Below are 24524 nucleotides of genomic sequence, written 5' to 3'. Positions count from 1 at the left end.
CGGCAGCCTACACATGTCATGCTGTGTGTAGTAAATAAACTAGAATATAAAAGGACAGAAATGATCCAGCTCGTACAAAGCACTCACTTTAGCCAAATTTATAAGCTAGAAAGTATGATGACCAGGAGGGGCAGGAATGGAAAGTTCTGATAGGCAGGATTTTGGTTTAGAAGAATAAAAAAGTCTGGACGTAGATACTGGTGATGGCTGCAGAACACTGTGAGTGAGGAGCTGGGGCGGAGCTCAGTGGCGGAGTGCGTGCTAGCTAGCACATGTGAGGACTTGGGTCTGATACTCAGTGGTGGAGTGCATGCTAGCATGTGTGAGGTCTTGGGTCTGGTACTCAGTGGCAGCGTGCGTGTTAACATGTGTGAGGACTTGGATCTAATACTCAGCACTGTGAAAAAACACAAAGCAACAAATTGTGTGTACATTTTACCACAGTGAAGAAGCAAGCAAACAAAAAAAGATTAATGCTGGGTTCCATGGTACCAGGGTCTTCATTGAATCAGAACCCAGGAACACAACAGTATAATGTGCCTTTGTCTCCCTGGCCTCTGTGTAGACTGTGTGCTCCCTGGCCAGCGGCTGTGACTCCCACAGTACCTGGCACAGAAAGGCTGGAGGCAGCCTGTTTTCTGTTTGTGATAAAAACACTGACCAAAAGCAGCTTGGAAAGGAAAGGGTTAATTTGGGTTAGAGTCCAGGGACACAAAGGCAGGTACCTGGAAGCAAAACCTGAAGCAGAGACCACAAGGGAACCCTGCCTCCTGGCTTGTGTCCCAGCTCATGGTCAATGACCTTTCTTGTACAGCCTAGGACCACCTGCCCAGGGAAGGCAAAGCCTCCCGTGAACTGGGCCCTCCTCCTCCATGGATTATCAATCAATAATAATAATTTAAAAATGCTCACACAGACATACGCACTGTCCATACTGATGGAGGCACTTCCTTAATTGAGGTCCCCTCTTCCCAGGTGAGTCTAGTTTGTGTCTAGTTGACACAGGCCGTGGAGGGGAGCTGCTTAGTGGCTTGTTCCTCATGTCTTGTTCAGCCTGCTTTCTTACAGAACCCAGGACCACCAGCCCAGGGACGGGCTGCTCACCGTGAGCTGGACCCTCCCCCATCAATCACTACGAAATGCCCTACAGCTAGATCTTAGGGAGGCATTTCCTCAGTTGAAGTTCCCTCCTTTCAGATAACGTTAGCTTGAGTCCAGTTGGCATAAAACTAGTCAGCACAATCACCATGATGTGTCTCTGTGGTGCCCCAGATCCACTCCAGGGCTTCACGCATAGCAGGTAAGCACTCTAGCAACAGAGCTGCATCCCCAGCCATTATTTTTAATTATGTCTTACCCTGTTATCCTTCGAACACCTTCGTAAATATTGCAAAGCACTCTCGGCCAGGTGATACACGTTAACCCCTACTGTCAAGAGCGACGAACCCTGCTGTTTAAGGGTCTGGGGGGGTCACGCCAGTGAACCAGGCTTTGCAGTCAATTTAACAAAATAAAGAAATGGGGAATGATGCTGCCATATACAGAATAAGCTCGGCAAATGGTTTTCACTGAACACTCAGTCCGGGTACGAAGGAATAAGTATGTCATTTAATAAGATCATAAAGACACTGAGGACCCGGGGCTATTTCCCCAACATAAAGAGACAGGTCAAGGAGTGAGGGCTGGAAGGAGCCACGTGAGAGGCAAAGAGGAAAGAGAAATGAAGACCTCAGCCCTGGATTCTTCAGTTAGCCCAGGAAAAATTAGAGGGGGACAAGGGGGGGGGGGACCCGCAGGGACAGGGCCGGACACGCTCTGGCCCCGCCCCTTCATGCTCCGCCCCGCCCCGCCCCGCCCCGCCCCGCTCCACCGCTCGTCCCTGGTCCCACTGGGGGGGGGGGGGGGGGAACCAAACCGATAACCTCTACCCGGCCGCTTCCCATTGGCCGTGCAGGCGAGCGAAGTCCACAGAGACCAATGAGCGGCGGCCACGGCGCGGCGAGCCCTTCCGGCCCGCCCCCGCGCGCCGGCGCACCGCCCGCTAGAAGCCGAGGGCGGGACGTGGGCGCGGCAGAGCCGAAGCGGCGGCGGCGGCGGCGCGGACGGGATGCGGCTTGTCGGCATGGCTCGCCTGGGGCTCGGTAAGCGTGGGCCTGCGGTGGGAGCCCGGCCGGGCTGGGGGCGGCCGGAGGGCCCGGGGCCGTGGAGCAGGCCCGAGCGGAGGAGGGAACGGGGTCCCGGGCCGGCCTGGGGACTTCTCGGCCGGCGGGGCGGGAGAGGCCCGGCCGAGCCCTCTGCAGGAGGCCCCGGGAGTCGGGGACTCGCAGCCTCTGCTCAGCTCGTGTGCGAGCCACCACCGGTCCAGCTCAGCCTTCACTTTCAGACGCGGGGTAGCAGAGGCCGGTCCTGAGATGCGGACCGAAGGTGGGCAGTGCCCTCCGAGGGAGGCCTCGCCGGTGGCGCCTGAGCACTTACTTTAATGCCTTTGAAGGTCCACTCAGGTGCCTCGGAATGATGGTTAGCGACCCAATGGGTGGATTTGGGGGTCCCCTCCTTCCCCGGCTGGCTTTTGTTCGCGGCCCTAAAGTCTCAGACATCACTAACGCAGCCTAGATCCTTGCTGGACAGTAGGGGAGTTGAGTCCCTGCACTCCCCCCACCCCCCTTCATGTACTGTCTGCGACCCTGTGACCCGGAGCATATTTATTTTCTTACCTCTCTTAACAGGTTTTTTTTTTTTTTCAACCGTGCTCACCCCAGGAGCGGTAGTACATGTTTAAGAAGTACTTGCTGGGTTACTGTAGAGAGCAGAGAAGAGGGAAAGATTTAATCTCTGGTTTTCCCCCTGAGTCGCTGTGAAAGAATGATCCTCTCAATTAACTCATTATTTCAGTCAGGTAGTCAGCCTTTTTTTTTTTTTTGGACACCCTGCTGCAGGCGGGTGCCAGGCAGAAATGTTACAGGCGTGAATGTATAACACCCTTAACGGCTACGGAGATTGAATGGGAAGCCACAGATGGCAAAACCATCTGCATGCCTGGAGTGTGGACCCGGGAGTCCTGTTTCCTGGAGTTCTGTTTCCTGGCGGTACTCATTGTCACTGTGTAGAGTGGCCACGGGAAGCAGAACTTGGTGGGTTGGCATTGACCTCCTCTGCCATAGTAAATCAGCCCCCACCAGAGGAGGAGCACGTTGCATGGAGAGCAGATGGAAAGAGCAGTGTGTTTGATCTTTCCTGACCCTGTTAGATCATCTTGAAGGCATCAGTGGTAGACTGAGGGAGAATTGGGCGGTTCTGCTTCCCTTGGCCATTAGGGCAGCAGGGGAGAGAGAATGCATGTCCTCTGCAGGCATCCCCAGAGATCGACGGTGACTGCATACCTCAGTAAGGCATTTCTTTTGCATGGGCAATTTGTTTTCTTAGACATTGTGGTTAAGACTTTTGTCTTTACACTTTGCCTAGTTCTCTCAAGAGCTTCCCTTAACAGATAGCTTACCCAGTAGAAACATCCTATCAAAGATCTAAGACCTACACAGTGTAAAACTTTGGAGGATCTTCAGTCAGAAGTAGATTGCAACAATGTTCTAATGTTGTATTGGAGGTAACAGTCCATGCGACTTTGTGTACCAAGTGACCATAACTTCTGATTTTTCCCAGATCTGAAGTTTTCACGGGACTTAGTGCATCAAGCAAGTATGAATTCATAACAATTTCATAAACAAGATAAACTTCTTGTAAAGTCTTAGAACTCACTGGACATGGTAGCACATGTCTTTAATCCCAGCACTCTGGAGCCAAGCTCTACTGTTCTCTTTGCCGAACAGCACCATCCAATAGAAATACATTACTCTGTATGTAATTTAATCCTAAATTTTCTAGGAACCATAACTAAAGCAGAAGAGGTAACAGTACTTCAAATTAATTTTACGTAATGACCACATTTATGGTGGCAACCCCGTTGGATTAGGTGCCCTAATGATGTCCTAGCTGTCCCTATTTGTGGCTCTGTCTTCATGCATGCATCCTATCCTTAAAGCCCCCACTCATCTGTACTTAACCCGTCATGATTTCAGCACATACTCAGTATGAAAAATATTAATAAAATTTGTTTCTATTTTTTCTCCAAGTCTTTGGAATCCAGTATGCTTTTTTTTTTTTAACCCTTGGAGAAGCTCTCGGTTTGGGGTAACCACATGTGGCTGATGGCTTCCATTGTGGATAGTAGTTTGAGGGAGCAGCCCCAGTGGCTGAGCCGGTCCTGCTTTGTGAATTAGATGGAGGCCTTCCAGGGTTCCTCTGTCGCTGACTCTGGATTCCCGTCCTGACTTAGGACACTTTGTTGAGATCTTCAGTGTCCTTGCCCTCTTCCACTATGCATACATATCCACACAGATCATTGCCCATCTCTACACTGAAACTTTCCTCTACCCCACATGGTGCTTGCTCTTTCCAGTTCCGCATAACGAAACTCATATAGAGAGCTGTCTGTGTTCTCTAGACTTACTGCCTCCTCTCCTCCCATCCTCTGCCCACTGGCTGCTGGTTATTTCACTGTCACAGTTGCCTAGGTGCTCACAGACAACTTGGTCATTAAATGCAGTAGCCAGCTTCAGCCGTCCCTGCTGTCCTCTGGGAGCATGTTAACTGTCTCATTCCATACTTGGTTTGTGTGACATCACTCTTAGTAAAGGCCACTTTTATTTTGTAAGTTCCTAAATATTGGCCCCATCTATAACTCAAATGCGATATACTTTTTTTTTTTTTTAACATTTATTTATTATGTATACAATGTTCTGCCTGCATGTACCCCTGCAAGCCAGAAGAGGGCACCAGATCTCATTCTTGATGATTATGAGCCACCATGTGGTTGCTGGGAATTGAACTCAGGACCTCTGGAAGAACAGCCAGTGCTCTTAACCTCTGAGCCATCTCTCCAGCCTGCGATATACTTCTTAAGACATTTATATCGAACATAATAACTGTGCAGAATAGTAGGTTTCCTGTGACATTTTCATACGTGAACATAATGTACTTTGGTCATATTCACACACACACACCCCATTATCCTTTCTTGCTCCCTCTCCCTCTGGTCCCATTCCTCTTTCTCAGTAGTTCCCTTCTGCTGTGTGTGTGTGTGTGTGTGTGTGTGTGTGTGTGTGTGTGAGTGAGTGTGAGTGATGTGGGCATGTGGTGCATTCTCTTGAGTGTAGAGATGTATAAGCCTGTACCTGCACATGCAGAGGCCAAAGGGGCATGCTGAGTGTCTTCCTCTTTCACTGTCTGCCTTATTCCTCGAGAGAGGGTCACTGACTAATAAAAGCTCACCTTTCAGCTAGGCTGGCCAGCAAGCGCCCAGCGTCCTTCTGCCCTCCCCTCTCCCACAGTGGTGTCACAGGCACGGAAAGCCACGCTCAGCTCTTCATGTGGACACCGAGGATACGAACTCGGATCTTCGTGCCTGCATAGCGAGTGTTCTTAATTCACTGAGCCAGCTCCCCTACTGTCGAATCTTTAGATAAAAGTGGATTCCATCAGATGCAGTGTTCTTGAATAACATGTCTGTTTATTTGTGCCAAGGCCTGCTTAACCAGCAACTTGGAAACAGGAGTTAGAGATTCACTCTGCCACTTGGTGTCTTTGCATTGCCTGTCCGTGGCCTTTTCTCCCGGGGTTTGCTTGTTTACAAAATGAGAATGCTTCCTAGATTCTAGCCCTGAAGAATCAAGTGCTTCCCTTGAAATTGGAAGCGGCAACCATCGTGGTTTTGAGTGGCCCATGCCCTTCTTGCCCAGCACTGCAACAGGAAGGACCCACGGGCAGGGGCAGCCCAGGCCGTCCTCTTCTGTGAGGGCCTCGGGTTGGGGAAGATCCTCTGCTGTGGACTGTGCTGTCACTGCTGTGTTTTGTCGTTTGTCCAGGTCTGGTGAGCTGTACCTTCTTTCTGGCAGTCAGCGGTCTGTATTCCTCTAGTGACGATGTCATTGAATTAACGCCATCAAATTTCAACAGAGAAGTTATTCAGAGCAATAGTCTGTGGCTCGTGGAGTTTTATGCTCCATGGTACGTATTGTAAAATAGTTATGCTTTTCTTAAAGGTTGATTGATTGATTGATTGGTTTTGCTCTTTTGAGACAAGGTCACTTGCTCTGGTTGACCTGGAACTATATAGAACAGGTTGGCCTTGAACTTGCTGAAATCCATCTGCCTCTGCCTCCCAAGTGCTAGGATTAAATGTGTGCACCACCATGCCCAGCTGTTTTTAAATGTGTGTATGTGCACATGTGTGCAGGTGTCCTGTGTGTGGTGTAGGTTGGTCTGGAACCTTGGAGCTATATAGCCCAGACTGGCCTAGAATGTATATGCTCTTGCCTCAGCCTCCTGAGAACTGAGATTCCAGATCTGTGCCACCATGTCCAAATAGTTGTAGACTGAATTCTCGATTGCACATGTCAGGTGTCTTGAAAGCAATGGAGACTGCGTCAGTTGTGGAATGATCTGGCCAGACATCTCAGTGGGAAAGGTGCTTGCCGCCAAGTGCGGTGACCTGAGTGTAACTCTGGGGACCCACGTGGTGGAAGGAGACCTGGGCTGTGACACATGCACAGATGCAGTGTTGCACGCTTACTAGTTAAAGCGTGTGATGAAAAGGAAGGCAGAGACGCATGCATCGCTGGGAACTGTAGAATGTGACAGGGCTGTGGCGGCTGTAAGCAGCAGAATGCAGGACCCCGAGAGAAGCTCACTACCAGCTGCATGTCTGCACGTGAGCTAACAGGGTTGAACATTCAAGTGAACAGCATCTTGTGAGCGTCAGGAAGGGATATTCTCAGTCACTTCTCTGTTGCTGTGGTAAATCACCACACCTGAGGCAACTTAGAGAAGGAAGAGTTTATTTGGGCTACGGTTCCAGTGGAGAGTCCGTAGTGGTGGAGCAGAGCGGCAGACCAAAGACATGGTGCTGGAGCAGCAGAGAGGGCCAACTAGGAGCCGTGTGAGTCTGAGCTCTCAAAGCCTGCCCCAGTGATACCATCCTCACGCAAGGCTGCACCTCCTGAGCCAGCCCAAACAGCGCCACCAACCGGGCCCTGAGTGTTCAGTGCCCATGAGTGTGGGGAGCATCTCATTTGAACCACCACAGGAGCTGACATGAACTTTATTTTTAAGGCAGGTTCTTATCATGTTGCCCAGACTGGCCTTGAACTCACTTCCAAATCTCAGGGAAGCCTTCCTTGAACTTGTTCCTTTGCCTCAGTCTCCCAAATAGCTGGGACCCCAGACCTGGGCCACCAGACCTGGGCTCTTACGGAATCCTTACCTTTAGATTCTGAAGTCCTGAGTGGGTGTGTTTTAGGAAGTGCCCCCTGAAAGTTCTTTTGTGGGTTCTGAAACAGTTTAGAAACTTAGCACTGCTTCTCAGCACATTATTCAGGGTCAGTGTAGCAAGTCAGGGGCAGTGCTAAACGTTCATACCAACACATTGCGAATCTGGCTCTTTTTAATGCTTTGACTGTTTTCTAAAGGTTTTTAAATCCAGTTGCTGGATTCTGTGGTTAGCCCATCTGAATTAGCATAGGCAAATAGTACTTGTGCAGACTGCTAAGTTATGCCATGGCTCTGTGAGGTGTTTTTGCACATTCGGCTTCTTATCACTGTGTCGTGGGTAGTTGATTTGTTTCTGAGAGCCACAGTGCAAGCAACTTCCCTGTGAAACTTAAACAGATGGTGTGATTTCAAAGGCAGGTTCTGGATGTGGTAGGTAACGATTATGCTGGCAGTTTTATGCATAATGTTCTGAAAAAATGTCTAATTGGAACAATCACTTTCAGCCTTTTTATGCTTGGGTTCTAACATCCCAGGGACAGCCTTGGATTCCTTCATGGAGGAAAGGCTTTAGAGGGTGAATAGAGCAGACAGAGTCAGGCATAAGGACACATGCCTTTAGTTCTAGCACTCCAGAAGCTGAGGCAGGAGGATTGTGAGGAGTTCGAGGGCTACATAGCAAAACCTGTTCTTAAAAAAGAAGAACACATGGGAGGATCAGAAGTTCAGCATCCGCCTTTGGACTCCGTGAGACTCAAAGACTGAAGGGACAGAGCCTACATAATAGAGGACAAATTGAGGTGCTCCTGTCTAAAGTGCTTGGGGCCAGGGGTGTTTGGAGTTTTTCAGATTTTGAAATATTTACACAGCTTTTCCCCAGTGAACATCTCTAACTAAAATTCAGAAACCCAGGACTGGATGTCATGTAGCGCTCAAACGGTTTCCTGTTGGCTGGTTTGGTTTGTACGGTTTGGCAGTGCCAGGAGTTGAACCAGGGCTTTGCTCACACTAGGCACTGAGCTGCATGCCCACTCTTGGGTTTACAATTTCAGGATAATAGATACTCAACTTGTACTTCTTTATAGACTAATAGATACCAAGAGTCATCAGCAAGTCTAACAACTATGTAATTCTAAAGTTGTTGTACACGTAAATGATGCTAGAATGTTCCAGCAATTGTAATGATCATTTGTAATGTTAAGAAAATAGCTGAGGAAGCCATTAAGTAGTAGTAATCTCATCAACTGTGGGATGTTTCCATTTATAATAGAAAGAACTTTTGAGTTTCTACTGCAGGTTAGCAAAAATGTATTCTTTTTTTTTTTAAGATTTATTTATTTATTATATATAAATGTTCTGTCTGCACACATCCCTGCAGGCCAGAAGAGGGCGCCAGATCTCATTACACATGGTCATGAGCCACCATGTAGTTGCTGGGAATTGAACTCAGGACCTCTGGAAGAGCAGCCAGTGCTCTTAACCTCTGAGCCAGAGCAGCCAGTGCTCTTAACCTCTGAGCCATCTCTCCAGCCCATGAATTCATTTTTATGTAGACCTTTGGTCTGTTCCTAGTGCCTAGCATCAGATTGTGTGTGTGTGTGTGTGTGCCCTCTGTTTAATTTGAATCCTTCCTTCTTAGAGAAATGGAAACCTAACTAAGCCTTGTGAATATCTGACTTCTGTATTTTGTGTCACCCGAGCAGCAAAGCGTATATAAATGTGTATATAAATATGTCACAGCACCAACTCAAGGCACTACCTACCGCAAAATAACCTTGCTTAAACGTTGGGGCTGAGTTCAGGTCCCTCTAGAATATCAGTGACATGGTGTCTGTGGGAGCCTGGTGGGGCGTGGCTCACTTCGGAAGGCAGTGGCACAGGCGGGCCAGCCTTGGAATCAAGTCCTTTGCCAGTCTCTATCTGATCATTAGAGTGGAGGTAGTGAAGGCCTGTCCTAGCTTTACACAGGTCCAGTGATGTCCTTTGTGAACGTGACCTAGGCAGAAGAGCCGAGAAAAACCTTTTTCAAATACGCACCATATTGTCCATAGGTAAACTACACGGTCTGCGTGCCGTGGGCATTACACAGCAGTAAGAAGGAACAGTGCACTTACCCATGCCTTACTGGATCCTAGAAGTGGGTTCTGTCTCTACACCATGCCTTACTGGATCCTAGAAGTGGATTCTGTCTCTACACCATGCCTATTGGATCCTAGAAGTGGGTTCTGTCTCTACACCATGCCTATTGGATCCTAGAAGTGGGTTCTGTCTCTACATCATGCCTTACTGGATCCTAGAAGTGGGTTCTGTCTCTACACCATGCCTTATTGGGTCCTAGAAGTGGGTTCTGTCTCTACACCATGCCTATTGGATCCTAGAAGTGGGTTCTGTCTCTACACCATGCCTATTGGATCCTAGAAGTGGGTTCTGTCTCTACACCATGCCTTATTGGATCCTAGAAGTGGGTTCTGTCTCTACACCATGCCTTATTGGATCCTAGAAGTGGGTTCTGTCTCTACACCATGCCTTATTGGATCCTAGAAGTGGGTTCTGTCCCTATCATACAGTATGCCGCGTTGTTATATTTCACAGCACGTTTTGTTTGGGCTTTGGGAGAGGATCTCACTGTGTTGTCTTAGCTGTGCTAAAACTCACTGTGTAGACCAGGCTGGCCTTGAACTTGAAGTGAGTGGTCCTGCCTCTTCCACCCAAGTGCTGTCATGACAGGTATGTGCTGCCTGTCTGGCTTATAGTAGGTTCTGTTCGGTTTTACGGAATCAGTGCCTGGAAAACAAAGGGTTTCCCCTGTGTTCAGGTGGTCAGCAAGTGATGGTGCAATAACGCCTGTCCTGAGTGCAGTCACTGGGCCTCTGGTCAGCTTTATGAACTGAAGGTCAAAGGGTAACTGTCACCTTACTTGTGTTTTATCTCTCGGCAGGTGTGGTCATTGCCAGAGGCTAACACCAGAATGGAAGAAAGCAGCCACTGCATTGAAAGTGAGTGTCTGAGACGGCCTCCCTCACTGTGTTTCATTTGCATGTGGGTGGGATACATTGTACACCCTAATATAATTTGCCTGAAGGTCAGAGGACAGAGCCAGCCACTAGATTAAACATAGAGGCCAGGCAGTGGTGGCACACACCTTTAATCCCAGTATTTGGGAGTCATATGCCTTTAATCCCAGCACTAGGAAGGAAGTGATGGCTGGGCAGTGAAAGGTATATAAGGCATGAGGAGACAGGAACTGAAGCCTTTTCAGGCTGACGAGTCCTAGAGGTGAGATGTGGCAGTGGCTTGTTCCTTTGTCTCTCTGATCTTCAGGCAAATTTTATTAGGGTACACAATATATCACCACATATGGGCTCAGTACACACTGGACGTTAATTTGCATGGTGAAGTCCTGAGTGCTGGTTGTGCCGTCAGATACCTTGGGGGTGGGGGGCAGATGTTACTTCTCATGTTGTCTGGTTTTATTCTGTCCATTTCCAAGCTAAAGTACATAATTATCTTAGCCATGCTGGTTCTGAAGGCTTTGGTGTCCATTCCTCCCCCAGACACTCCCTGCTGGCTGGACTTGCCCTTCTCCCATTGGACAACTTAAATTCTCTCCTGGTTTTCAGGGCTAAAATCCTCAGTGGTCCTTGTAACTTCACTGAGCCCTTTACCTGTGTACTTGAGTCCAACGGGGTTCTGGGAGTAGGAAAAGGAGGTAACCTGTCTGTGTCTCCTCAGGATGTTGTCAAAGTCGGTGCAGTTGATGCAGATAAGCACCAGTCCCTGGGAGGTCAGTACGGCGTCCAGGGATTTCCTACCATCAAGATATTTGGAGCTAACAAAAACAAGCCAGAAGATTATCAGGGTGAGGACTCTCCCTCCCCCATTCCCCTGTAAGCGACACTTTGTGGAACCAGTTAGCCTGGCTCCTGCAGTGTCTTAACCTTGCTCTCTGTGATGGCATACCACACTTAGTGCCTCCTCCAAGCCTAGAGCTTTAGCTTGTAGGTAAAGAGGGGTGCAGGGGTACATGCATGCATGTGTGCACGCATGTGAATTATTCAGAGTGGTTATAGACCCGCACGTTTTTACCTCCAGGCCTTTCTCATTACAGCTGTTTAATAGTTGATGAAGATCTGTGTTTTCCTCCCCTTACTGAAAGATTGGAGTCTGGCAAACATGCATGGTTTATGCAGTAATGCGTATGCCATTGACTATGAAATGCTACTAGTGTCAGGAGCTGTTGATAATGGGTACTCCAGATTCCAAATAGCACAATGCAAGGTCTTCAGTTGATCATGACCTACATACACACAAACAATATCTAATCAGAATTGATGCGTTGGGACAGATCGTGGTCCTAATGAAAGTGTTGAGCATAATTTTTACATTATGGTGGATTTGGCTAAAGTTTTAAGGATTTGCTAAATATGACATAAAGTAACTGAAGGTTGCACCTGTGAACAGAAGTACCAGTGAGCTGAGGAGGAGCATCCCAGTCAGACTCGCCCTGGGGAGGGCCCAGGGCTGTGGGGTCTGAAGAGTAATTCAAGACACACACGGCCTGCTGTAACTGGCCCGCCTCTCCAGGCTCGGGCCTCCTGTCCACTTAGTGCTCTGGCCTTGCTGCTTTTCTGTAAAGAGGGACCGAAGCCTGCCCAGACAACCAGAGTGTAATTAAAATAGTACATGCAAAAGATAGGAGACACATACTTGGTATAGGTACCAGTCCACTTGGTAAATCTCCAGACTTGGAGGTCAAAATCCTTGGAGACAAAGTCCTGGATGCTTGGTTTCTTCTTGATGATGAGTTTTGTTTTCCAGAGTAAACATGTCTGTCCTCGCTTTGAAATGATAACTGGTTATAGTTTTGCTTCTTGACAAAAACAGAATGCTTAGAGCATTCTGCTGCGGCTGTATTTATTTATAAATAAGGTTGTTGTTATTACACGTATGTCTTGGGGCACGTGTGGACTCAGTGCTCACATGACCTCATAGGACCGTTTTCAGGAGTTCCCACCTTCTGCCAAGTGGAGCTCAGAGACTGAATTCGGGTTGTCTGGCCGGGTGTCCGGCACTTCCACCTGCTGAGCCTTCTCAGCTGCCTTCAGGAAGGTGTTTGGACACAGCCGGGCCTGTGCCTTTATGCATTGGCCAGGCTGCTTGTGCGCCAGGACAGCAGAGCTGAGTGGCTGCAGAAGGCAGTGTGGTCTCAAAGGTAGATAGCACTTGGATGCATATGGCCCATAATGGAAAGATGGTCAACACTGGTGCACACTGGGAGAACCCTCTTTCCCTAGATGAGTTCTGCTTGGGTATAACTGTAGAAAGGGCGGGAGGGACAAGGACACTGGCTCGAACGTGGAACTGTCTGCAGTAGGAACGGAAGGCTGCTCTCATGTTGGGTCTGGCCCTTCAGTTACCTGAGCACTTCTGAGAGTTCCCTCTTTAAGCTGATCTAAGACTCCTAATAGGTTTCAAGTCATGTCTTGACCTTGCTCTTCTGGGGTCTTGGGTCTGTAGTTTTGGATAGACTTCACATTTACTGTCTTCTTGTGTGGTTGAGGTTTGGTTGTGGTTTTGAGCTGTTGGGTCTCATGCAGCGTGGCTGCTCTCTGAGCTTTATTGAGGTGGTTACTTAGGATTGAGTTGATCCTAACCACTGAATTGAGCAAAATAGAAGAGATGCCTTGATGAGTTACTTGGCTTCAGAGACGTCTCATGTTCCACTCTTCACACACTGTCTACTCTCCATGTCTCATGTTCCACTCTTCACACACTGTCTACTCTCCATGTCTCATGTTCACTCTTCACACACTGTCTACTCTCCATGTCTCATGTTCACTCTTCACACACGCTGTCTATTCTCCATGTCTCATGTTCCACTCTTCACACACACACTGTCTACTCTCCATGTCTCATGTTCCACTCTTCACACACTGTCTACTCTCCATGTCTCATGTTCACTCTTCACACATGCTGTCTACTCTCCATGTCTCATGTTCACTCTTCACACACACACTGTCTACTCTCCATGTCTCATGTTCATTCTTCACACACACACTGTCTACTCTCCATGTCTCATGTTCATTCTTCACACACACACTGTCTACTCTCCATGTCTCATGTTCATTCTTCACACACACACTGTCTACTCTCCATGTCTCATGTTCACTCTTCACACACACACACTGTCTACTCTCCATGTCTCATGTTTCACTCTTCCCACACTGTCTACTCTCCATGTCTCATGTTCACTCTTCACACACACTGTCTACTCTCCATGTCTCATGTCCACTCTTCACACACTGTCTACTCTCCATGTCTCATGTTCACTCTTCACACACTGTCTACTCTCCATGTCTCATGTTCACTCTTCACACACACTGTCTACTCTCCATGTCTCATGTCCACTCTTCACACACTGTCTACTCTCCATGTCTCATGTCCACTCTTCACACACTGTCTACTCTCCATGTCTCATGTTCACTCTTCACACACACACTGTCTACTCTCCATGTCTCATGTTCACTCTTCACACACGCTGTCTACTCTCCATGTCTCATGTTCACTCTTCACACACACTGTCTACTCTCCATGTCTCATGTTCACTCTTCACACACACACTGTCTACTCTCCATGTCTCATGTTCACACTTCACACACTGTCTACTCTCCATGTCTCATGTTCACACTTCACACACTGTCTACTTTCCATGTCTCATGTTCACTCTTCACACACACTCTCTACTCTCCATGTCTCATGTTCCACTCTTCACACACACAATGTCTACTCTCCCTGTCTCATGTTCACTCTTCACACACACTGTCTACTCTCCATGTCTCATGTTCCACTCTTCACACACTGTCTACTCTCCATGTCTCATGTTCCACTCTTCCCACACACCCTGTCTACTGTGTGTCTTAGAAAAGATGGTGTTGGCTTTCTCCCCTCTACTTGGGAAGTTTTCCTGTCTTCCTGACGAGCTGTTAAGCCTCTCTTCCATGTCCATGTTGTCCATTCAGTAAACTTGAGAGTCTCTCCTTAGAAGCTGTGGTTTTCCAGACAGTGAACAGAGGGATTTAGGGAACTGTAAACACTGGCATTCGGAGTGGGAAGTCTAGGGCAGAGTGCATTCTGGGATGAGCTCCGCAGTGAGTGCATGTGAGACCCGATCACCGTCAGCTGCCTGACAGATGTGGAGTTACAAGTCTTCACAGGCGCACGAGAGGCACTTACGCAGAAGGCCAGCCCGGGGTTGCCTGCCTTCCCTTGACTCTCCTTTGCTGGCCCACAGGTGGCAGAACCGGGGAAGCCATCGTAGATGCTGCCCTCAGTGCTTTGCGCCAGCTCGTGAAGGATCGCCTCGCTGGGCGGAGTGGTGGATACAGTTCTGGAAAACAGGTAAGGCTGTATGTATGGTCCTGTCTTAGTGTGTCTTGGTCTTCTGCTTGAATGTGTGTGTTCCTTACAGAGGGTGTCATATAACCTAGGCTATCCTTGGATTCTCACTGTAGCCAAGGATGACCTTAAATTCTTCTACTTCTACCTCCCAAGTTGTGGAATTACAGGAGTGTACGATCTCTACCCAGCTGTTCATTGCCATCCTTGGAGTTACATGGCAAACCTACTTAGTCCCAGGGCATCTTGTCACAGTCTGAGAAGGAGGTTCCCAGATAGTGTCTTGGGCCCTAAGCTGGAATGGGCTGTTAGAACTACAGAGAGTTCAGAAGCTCCATGCTGAGGGCGGCAGGCTCTGGGATCTCATGACCTTCCCTCTTCCAAGAGGAGAATAGAATCCTGGACTCACTTTCCAGACTGCCTTTGCAAGAGCTCCTGGCCTGTGTCTGTGGCAGTGAGTCTGGAACACAGACAGGATGAAGAGGAAGATGAAGAGAGACAAGTTTCTGTTCTAGAGTTGGTGTTTTACATGCTTTTGTGGAGCTTGACTATGATGCCCATGCATCCTTAGAAATGAAGTGTTGAAGTTACTTATAAAATGGCTCTCCACCCCTCAAGAGGCCAGTAAAACTAGCTGTAGTCTTAGGCCTATCGAGAGGTGGTATCTTTACCTGGCCCCTGCCATGGCGATTAGCCTGGTGACAGACAGCAGCACAGCAGAGTGAACAGCACCATAGGTTTGCCTGGAGAAAACTCAGGTCCAGGGGTGTAGGTTTGAGGCCGAGTACTTACTCGTCTGTTGTGTGCCAGGCCTGGGGAAGACGAAACACTAGTGTGAGCTGTCTTAAATGATCTGGACTTCAAATTGGAAAATGTAGAAACAGTTGTGTCTACACAGACCGATCTGCCAGAGTCTGCATTCAGCCATGCTGTCGGGTACTTGAGCTCTTTATAAAAATAGCAGGTGGAAGAATTCAAGGCAGATCATAGTTGTACTAAATGTGGCAGGAATTGTTTCAAAATAAGACTGTTAGCAAAAGTTGTATTAAGGAATGCTCCCAGTTCAGTCATATTGGATAACTGTTCTCATTTATTTGCTAATGAACAAATGGAAAACTTGACTACCTTGTAAAATGATTGTTTTGTCTGTGCTTGCAGTAGTAGTGTCCATTTTTGGCCGGGCAGTAGTTTAACATTTAATGTTACTGTACAGGGCAGAGGTGATAGTTCAAGTAAGAAGGATGTGGTAGAGCTGACGGATGACACCTTTGATAAGAATGTCCTTGATAGTGAAGATGTTTGGATGGTTGAGTTTTATGCTCCGTGGTGTGGACACTGCAAAAAGTAAGTGCCTTGGACCAAATAGTGCATTCAGTCACGACACTTCCTGTATAGCCATCCAGCTGTGAACTGTGTTATTCCCAGATTCAACCAGGGGACTGGCTAGTGTCCAGATGGGGGACAGGTGCATCATCCCTTTGGTGAAGCCACCAAGATGGGTTTGAAGTGTGACATAAAACAGGGATTAGGCCAGAGTGTACAGCTCAGTGTAAGGACCTGTTGTGTGAGTTCACTGGACTCTGAAAATGTGTTTCTGCAGCCTGGAGCCGGAGTGGGCTGCTGCAGCCACAGAGGTGAAGGAGCAGACGAAGGGGAAGGTGAAGCTGGCAGCCGTGGACGCCACCGTGAACCAGCTTCTGGCCAGCCGATACGGGGTGAGTGTGGTGGAGGCTCGTTTACTTACTTAGAGAAATCCTCGAGATTTCAGCAGCCGTTTGACTCCCGGCCGCCCTTTGAAGGAGGCTGGGAGACGTTGAACCGTTTGTAGATGGAGAGGTGGTGTCCCTAGCCATGGAGTCTGGAACTCAGGACTTGTGGGTTTGGGCACCATCACGCCACTTGGTTTGAAAGTTGATCCTCTTGCTGTAGAGTATGTATGCACAGTGTTTTAAATGCCCAGAGCTTGGACGGGGTCTACTGAACTCCACAATTAAAGAACAAGAACTTCTGACTGTGCTTCCAGCTGGGAATTCATTCTCCCCACCCCAGTTCTGATGATTTAAGCCAGACTGATAGATGCTCCACCACTGTGCCGTGTTCCCAGCACTTAGTATTTATTTTTGAGGCAGTATCTCATTAAGTGGCCCAGAGTGGCCTCCAACTTGTGATCCTGGCTTCAGCCTCCTGAAAATCAGGGATTACAGGTGTGTGCCCATGCTTGGTTAAAGCATACTTTTGTGATAGTGAAATGTCTGTGAAGTGCTTTTAGAAACCATAAAGATTGTGGGTTGTTGATGAAGTGCTTTCAGAAACCAAAAAGATTGTGGGTTGTTTATTATTATTATTCAATTTTCCATTTTAAATATTATGGTTGTTGTTGTACTTTAATAGATCAGAGGATTCCCTACAATCAAGATATTTCAGAAAGGCGAGTCTCCCGTGGACTATGACGGTGGCCGGACGAAATCAGACATAGTGTCCAGGGCCCTGGATTTGTTCTCAGATAATGCCCCACCTCCAGAGCTGCTCGAGGTACAGTGCTCCCCCTGGTGGTGAGGAAGTTTCCCATCTGCTGTGAACCCTTTTCAATTTACTACTTTTCATATCTGTCTGGAATTAGAATACTGACACTGTGAGCCAAAAGCTTACCTAACTGTCTAAAGAACAGAGTGGATTCAGTCACACTTGGGCTTTGGAGCTCTGCCCTGTAGCGTAGACGCTCTCGGGTCTCACAGCAGCACCGAGAGGGGAAACACATTCCTGTCTTCACGGCCTGTTGAGGAAACAGACACCAGGAGCCTCACACTGTGTCAATACCTTGTGCACAGACGTATGACCTGTGTGTACAGCTGTGGAGGCCAGCCTGTGCCAGGGACTGCAGTTTCAGAGACTGCTTAGGTGGCCGAGGAATGAATGATGGCGCCCACTTCTAGAGGGTTCTAGATGGCATGTCTGTGTGAGGAGGATCGTGGGGAAGGAGTCTCTTGAGTGTTGTGTTGCACAACTGCCCTGTCTTCTGTGCAGATCATCAACGAGGACGTCGCCAAGAAGACCTGCGAGGATCACCAGCTCTGTGTCGTGGCTGTCCTGCCCCACATCCTAGACACTGGTGAGCACAGGCTGGTTCTCTTGTGGCCGCTGGCTGCTCAGAGTGCTTCCTGAGTGAACTGACTCGATTTCACCTTCAATATTTGTTGTCTGTTAATCAGGGGCTGCAGGCAGAAACTCCTACTTGGAAGTTCTTCTGAAACTGGCTGACAAATACAAGAAAAAGATGTGGGGGTGAGTTCTGAGCCCAGAGTCTCTCCCCTCTGAGAACAGACGGGGTGCAGACCTTCCGCAGTGTGCGCCTGCGTGCGCCTGCATGTGCCTTGTCACTAGTTTGTTGCTTACCAGCCCTGAGACCCAGAGTGTGCACGTTAATCCAAGCTCAGGTGACAGGAAATCCACGTGACTCCGTGGACAGCCTTGTAGGATCTGAGCATGCACCCGTCCTGCACTCCTTTCTAAGATTTGGATGTAACTTCAGATTCTAGTCCCAAAAGCACCCCACCCTGAAGCCAGTGTGCTTTCCCAGGTGGCTGTGGACGGAGGCTGGCGCTCAGTATGACCTGGAGAACGCGCTGGGGATCGGAGGGTTCGGGTACCCTGCCATGGCGGCCATCAACGCACGCAAGATGAAGTTTGCTCTTCTCAAAGGGTCTTTCAGTGAGCAAGGCATTAATGAGTTTCTCAGGTAACTTTTCTTAGTTGTTTATTGTCTCATCTGTGGGGTTTTGTTGGTTTGTATCGTCGTGTGTAAGCCAGGTAGTAAGTGGAACTAGTTTGCATTTAAAACATAAGGAAGATAGAGCTTTTGAATCATTACTGTCTCCTGTGGCAGTCCGTCCACGTGCGTCTCCGCTCTCTCTCCCCACCCTGCTTGTCAGAGTGCACACTATCTGGCCTCGTTCTAACTGCGGGGTCTTAGGAGGTCGTGTCCCGCCCTTGGTATGCACTTGGTATTCCTGACCTCAGGTCAAAGCCCTTGGCTTGGAAATGTGTGAAAATGAGGATCCTCCTGCTGTGGGCAAGTGATGGGTTCCTCATTCAAAAGCCGGCTGCAGAGCTCTCCATCCTGCCCTGCTGGTCACCTCTTCCTCAACCCCTCCGTCATTTCCTGGGCAAATCCAAGGCATTGACTGAAGAGGTCACTTGTCTTTCCTCTTCCTGCTTTCTTCCTCGTTTATTTCTCAGCTGCCATGTGAAATGAGGGCTTTGAATTTCCTGCTGATACAAAAGTGGGTGGCCGGCGCTGTGTGGAGTGTAAGCGTGTGGAGTGTGTCCTGTAAGTGTGCCTGGACCGGGCCACACCGAGGCTGTTGCTTTCTGTAGACTATCAGTTGTGCCGTGCTAAACAACAGTGAGGGGATGTTGCATTAAAAACCTTCCTGTAAGTCCTCTAATATCAGTAAAACGTGAAGTAAAACTATACATTTTCCTCAAGCGTGGTAAAAATGGAACCCAGAGGAATGAATCTTTTTGTTTTTCAAGACAGGTATTTCTGTGTAGCCCTGGCTGACCTGGAACTTACTCTGTAGCCCAGGCTGGCCTCAAATTCACAGAGATCCGCCTGCCTCTGCCTCTCGAGTGCTGGGATTAAAGGCGTGTGCCACCCCCGCCCGGCTTAGTAATGAATTTGTTTTTTAATGGTTCTTTTTAAAAGTATTCTACAAAAATAAGTAGCATAAAACTAAAGAACCCAACGTAGAAGACAGGTTCTAGCCTGGCACGGTGGTGCATGCCTGTTGTCTGCACACTCGGGAGGTGGAGACAGGGATCAAGTTCAAGACCAGCCTGGGCTACAGTAGTGTACCACCAACAAAAATGCCCCCCAAGACAGTGTTCACAAACCCAGTTAGAGCTGGGCATGGTGGTGCCTGTAGTCCAGCAGCGGACAGAGGCCAGAGGACCAGGAATTCTCACTGGTAGTATTTTGAGTAGGCAGATTACAAGTATTTTTCAAGTATAGATATTCACGTCTTACTGGGAAGCGCTTTGTGCATCTACATTCGGGTTAGTTGAAACTGTTCACCTCACTAGTAATGTGCGTTTGTTTGTTTCTTAAAGAAACAACTTAGAAGTTGTGCTTGACTTTATGGGTGCAGGACACATTGTGTTTGACAGTTTGTTTGTTGACTGGAGTACATCTAGATGTGGTTGGTATTCTTCCCCCAGGGAACTGTCTTTCGGACGAGGCTCCACAGCACCTGTGGGAGGTGGTTCCTTTCCTGCCATCACTCCCAGAGAGCCCTGGGATGGCAAAGATGGCGAGGTGAGTGGCTGTGAGGGCTTCTCTCCTCAGCTTGTGTGTCTCTGTGCAGGGGAACAAAACCACCATCAGGCCGAGGGCTGTGCTCCTGCTGTCCTCCTAAAATCCTGGTCAGAGCTGCTGGAGGGGTGGCTCAGCAGTTAAGAGCACTGGCTGCTCTTCCGGCAGGGCCAGGGTTCAGTTCCCAGCAACCACATGGTGGTTTACAGCCATGTGCAACTTCAGACATGGGGACCCAGTGGCCCCCTCAGGCCTCCCTGGGCATTTCGTGCATATGGTGCAGACATGCAGGCAGGCAAAACACACACCAGTACACATAAATAAAATGTTTAAGAAATCAGAGTCTAAAGGTCACGGGAGCTTTGTTTCATACCTGTAATTCCACATTACACTACTTGAAAGGCTAAGGCAGGAGCATTGTCATGAGTTTGAGACCGGACTGGTTAAAGAATGGAGCCCTGTTTCAAAAACTCTCAGAAAGCCCAGGGGAGGCGCATGTCTGCAGTCAGCTGTGGGAACCTGAGGTGGGAGGATTTTGAAGCCAGCCTAGGCTACACTTATGAGACTTTGCCCTACACCTGTCCCACCCCCATCGCTTTGTCCAAGTTCTCTGGTTTTCCCTCAGTGTTAAAACTGGTACAAGAGCCAAGCTGTAACCTGGAATCCTCTGGAATTTGCTTTTCTGTTGAACCCGTTGGTCATTGGAGGCTCTAACATCACTTTCTGTCTCAGCTTCCTGTGGAGGATGACATTGACCTCAGCGATGTGGAGCTTGATGACCTGGAGAAGGACGAGTTGTGAGGGCCGCAGCCCAGCCTTCACGTTTCTTTTCTTGGGAGCAGGCAGTTTTCTAGCAGTGAGGTTCTGCTCAGCTGTCTGCCTTTCCGAGAAGTACTTGCCGGCCACTGGAAACGGCAACAGTGAACCTCGGCGTCTCAAGAAAACACTGAAGAATTCTATGAATTGTAGCAGTGAATTGGATTTATTCTTTGGCATATTGAAGAAAACTGGGCTGTTGAAACATTTTTCCCTCCTCCTGACTGCTGCTTGAATGTTCTTGGAGGCTGTTTCTTATGTATAGGGTTTTTAAAATGTGATTCTTTTGTTTGAATATTAATGGCTTTTTCCATTCAAGAATAAAATGATATTTTGGACAAAGCTGATAAATGTATGAAATTAGTGGCACATCATAAAATTGGAGTCTGACGTTTAGCCCTGAAAACTTACCCTATGAACAGACGACATCACATCAATCATCACCTCCCCGTAAAAATGTTTTTTTGAATGAAGACAAGACCTTTTGGCAAGGACGTGATTCTGTGTGGATAACTTGGTCCCAAGTGAAAACCACATTTCATGCCCCAAAGTCTTGTCTTCGGGCTTCACCAGTGACGATCAGGCTCAGGTTTTCAACATTCTCACTAATCTCCCACTGGAAATCCCACGAAGACAAAAGCCTCGTGGGGGACCAAGTTACAGGCATCTCACTATGTAAAACGCTCAGGAGAAAGTTGGGAGTTAGTTAAACACAAGGAAAGACTCAGAACTGAGCATTTTATTGTAACTTAAAAAAATAAATACACTCTTAACTAACGTCTGTGAGTATCTCGTGAGTCAGAATCCTGCAGGACGTGGTTGTCCGGCTTAGAGCACGGTCTGAGGCTGCAGTGAGACAGGCTGGCCACCTAGTCCAGAAGGCTGAGGTCGATGTGGAAGTACACGTAGGGGAAATAGTCCTGGTTGCTCAGCTGCAGTCCAGGGATTTCCACAGACGCCTATGGGGGGAGCAAGGGCAAGATGGTTCTCGTTTCTAAGGGAGCTCTCGGGTTCTGGCCACACACACATCTGTCCTGTGCAGCGGGCCCCACCACACCATACACCCCCTTGCTTGGAAGTCTGTGACTCAGTGCAAGCCTGTGGTGGCAGTGCGTCTGAGTCCCCACGATACCTACATCCAGTATGCTGGCTGCGGCGACCTCATCCAGGTGCCGGAAGACGGAGTTGAGCACCTCTCTCAGGCGCTTGGTGGCTGACTTTTTCTGGGGCTGCAGGAGTACAGCCTGGAAGTTCACTGGAAGTCCATACCTGTTCGGACAAGACAGACCACTTGGGGACTTAGTGTAAAGGCCAGCGAGACAGCCAAAGGCCCAGTACTCATGCCAGGGGGCTCAAGAGTGCCTGTAACTCCAGCTCCAGGAGACCCTGTAGCCTTTGGCCTCTTTGTGATTTGCGTGTGAAGTTAAGCCTGTAACCGACTGGCACAACTTAGGAAAACCAAGCTGTAAAAAGTAACTGGGCCAGGGAACCAAAGGCTAGAAATGAGACACTAAACCTCTGTACTGTGCCGACCATTTTCTGAAGGTCATAGCTTATGACAGAAACCACGAGCCCGTGGCCTGGGCCACCTGTGCTGGGTCCTTTGCATACTCAGTGGCACAAGCCACAGCTCTGAACTCGACAGGTCCCCATTCAGCTGTTACACGTGTCCACTAAAGGAGAGCAGAGGTCCTGCCGAGGTGTAATTCCTCTTGCTCAGTTTTTTGGGTGTGTAGAAAAGATTTTAAATCTCCCCAATCATTTCCTCAAGCATCACTGCCTGGGGTGTCCCGTACTCCAGAACACTATTCAAGTGTGTCACTGAGCCATGCCCTGGCCAGTGTGTCCAAACTCTGCCCCAGGCAGGTGTCCCTGGGTGCCTTGCTGTCACCTAGCAGCAGAATTTCCTCGTTGGAGTCTGCTGTGGAAGTGAGTCAGCTGGGATCTGTGGATGTCACCATCATGTCCACTCCTGAACCTTCCCAGTCTTTACTGTGGACAAAGTACCCCTGGAATATGGCACTGCCTTCCATTATGTCTGCAGAGGCCTCTGGTGCCTCTGCATTTTGTTGGCCAGAGAGGCCCCTCGTATTGCCTGCCCTTCCCCAAGGCAAGTGCCGTACTGGCCAGTGGGATCCTCTAACATGCAGGTAAGCCGGGGGGGGGGGGGGGGGGGGGGGGGAGAGGGGGGGAGCGGATAGCCCAGTTGATTTAGAGACAGGTGTTTTTTGCTCTTCTAACCCGGTTTGATCAGAGACTAAGTGATCCTCCTGCCTCAGCCTCCTGAGCCCCCAGTGCAAGGACCATAGGCTCATGCCTATGGTCATCTCATCCTAAGTCCTACAGATCTTTTCGCTTTTCTGCCAGTGACACCCATCCTGCTCACCCTCCAGTGACAGTTCAGAGCATCATTTTGCCAGGACATGATTTCAGCAGGGCCAGTCAGTTCTCCTACTGCCCATCCTCAAGATGCCAGCCCAGGATGCACCCCAACTCCCTAGACTCCTCAGGAGAGAAGCCGCCTCCCTGTGATGAGGTCAACCACTGGACGGTGTCTTGCTGCTTCCAGGCCCAGGCCTCCCCACTGCTGCCTCATCCCACTAACAATACTGCAATTTAACACGAGTGAGCTCCCTCACTCCTTGAGAGCCAAATCTGCACACCCAGTGTCCTATGTCATTTAGTGTTCAACCTTCATCCTCCTTTGAAAAATATTTACTGTTTCCCTTTCCATGACAACATTGAGAACAATATGTATCTGAACACTAAATACTTGGGTGGGGGGGGAACAGAACCATAAAAACCTAAATGAGCACACACCGAGATGTGTATGCTTGTGGTTTATTCTGTGATGCTGAGGGCTTCATGCATGCCAGGCAAATGCTCAATCACTGAGCTCCACATCATCCCCAACAAGTGATTTGGATTCACACCTGTGCTTAACTACGGTTTCCGAATTTTCCAGTGACTTAAATTTAAAATGACAGAAAATAAAAAAGAATAATTTTTGCATGGGTAGCTTTCCTATTTTAGTGGGGAGCTACCTTGAGGACCACCCTTGGAGGATGGAGAAATGAGACAGTCTGAGCACGTCTCCCAGGAGCCACTGGGGCCCTCCAGTAGCACAGAGGGCCTGTATGGGGGTACACAAGTGAGGCATTCAGAGCACACAAGTCTGGTAGGAAAGAGAGAGCCCCAGAGAGCGGGGTACACATGGCCAACTGGGATTCCTTTGACGGAGTGGAGAGGATTGCTAAGACATGGCCACCGAAAGCGAAGGGCAGGAGGGCAAGAAGAGAGATGGGAACGGAGCGCCCGAGTTTCCCTTCCAGGCCCCACCACTGGAGGCTATCCAGCCCAGCATCCCCACCACGCACCTGAGCACAGACTCCACAAATACTCTCAGGGCCTTTATGTGGATCCAGGCAATAAAAGCCTCGCTGAAGTTCACCTTGAGCCAGCGCAGCAGAGGTCCCTGCGGAGACGGGAGAACCACGTGAGCCTCCGGGCACTCGCCTACTCGCCTGATAAAGGCCAAGGAAGGGCTCGCGTTATACAGAGCAAGCCCTGCAACCAGAAGAAAGGCCCCGGAGCCAACAGAAGCAGAGAGGAGCCTGGGGAGGCTCAGGACCACTGCATGCAGGTGCCTGGCACTGGGGACGTTCTAGAGGCAGCCACCGGC

At 49.0% G+C, this 24524-nt stretch overlaps 2 protein-coding genes across 6 annotated transcripts in view; one reads left to right on the top strand and one right to left on the bottom strand.

The window, feature by feature from the left end:
- Positions 1-2016: 2016 nt before the first annotated feature.
- On the top strand, positions 2017-21619 carry Pdia6 (protein disulfide isomerase family A member 6). Its single transcript, XM_052745845.1, has 13 exons — positions 2017-2141; positions 5919-6060; positions 10259-10316; positions 11053-11179; positions 14612-14718; positions 15929-16059; positions 16316-16430; positions 17107-17247; positions 17740-17824; positions 17925-17997; positions 18293-18451; positions 19933-20029; positions 20759-21619. The coding sequence occupies exons 1-13, from the start codon at positions 2108-2110 to the stop codon at positions 20825-20827; spliced, it is 1338 nt and encodes a 445-aa protein (XP_052601805.1). The 5' UTR covers positions 2017-2107; the 3' UTR covers positions 20828-21619.
- Atp6v1c2 (ATPase H+ transporting V1 subunit C2) overlaps positions 21564-24524 on the bottom strand; it is a 39592-nt gene continuing 36631 nt past the window's right edge. For all 5 annotated transcript variants that reach the window (XM_052745840.1, XM_052745842.1, XM_052745839.1 and 2 more), the window contains 3 exons: positions 24220-24317; positions 21979-22111; positions 21564-21801 (listed from right to left, as the gene is read on the bottom strand). In XM_052745840.1, the coding sequence (XP_052601800.1) occupies positions 21712-21801; positions 21979-22111; positions 24220-24317 (321 nt within the window). In that variant the 3' untranslated portion in view covers positions 21564-21711. The remainder of the gene's footprint in view (positions 21802-21978; positions 22112-24219; positions 24318-24524) is intronic.

Source organism: Peromyscus californicus, unplaced genomic scaffold, assembly GCF_007827085.1.
Source record: "Peromyscus californicus insignis strain IS unplaced genomic scaffold, ASM782708v3 Scaffold_1__1_contigs__length_55948999, whole genome shotgun sequence".
Lineage (NCBI taxonomy): Eukaryota > Metazoa > Chordata > Mammalia > Rodentia > Cricetidae > Peromyscus > Peromyscus californicus.
The sequence above is the reverse complement of the archived record's forward strand: the minus strand, read 5'-3'. Positions and strand labels throughout refer to the sequence as shown.

Excerpts from the sequence above, each read along its gene's own strand:
- Pdia6 (XM_052745845.1), top strand. The coding sequence starts at position 2,108 with ATGCGGCTTGTCGGCATGGCTCGCCTGGGGCTCG. Across the intron at positions 6,061-10,258 it reads GTGGAGTTTTATGCTCCATG|GTGTGGTCATTGCCAGAGGC; the intron begins GTACGTATTGTA and ends ATCTCTCGGCAG. Across the intron at positions 16,431-17,106 it reads TTCTGGCCAGCCGATACGGG|ATCAGAGGATTCCCTACAAT; the intron begins GTGAGTGTGGTG and ends GTACTTTAATAG.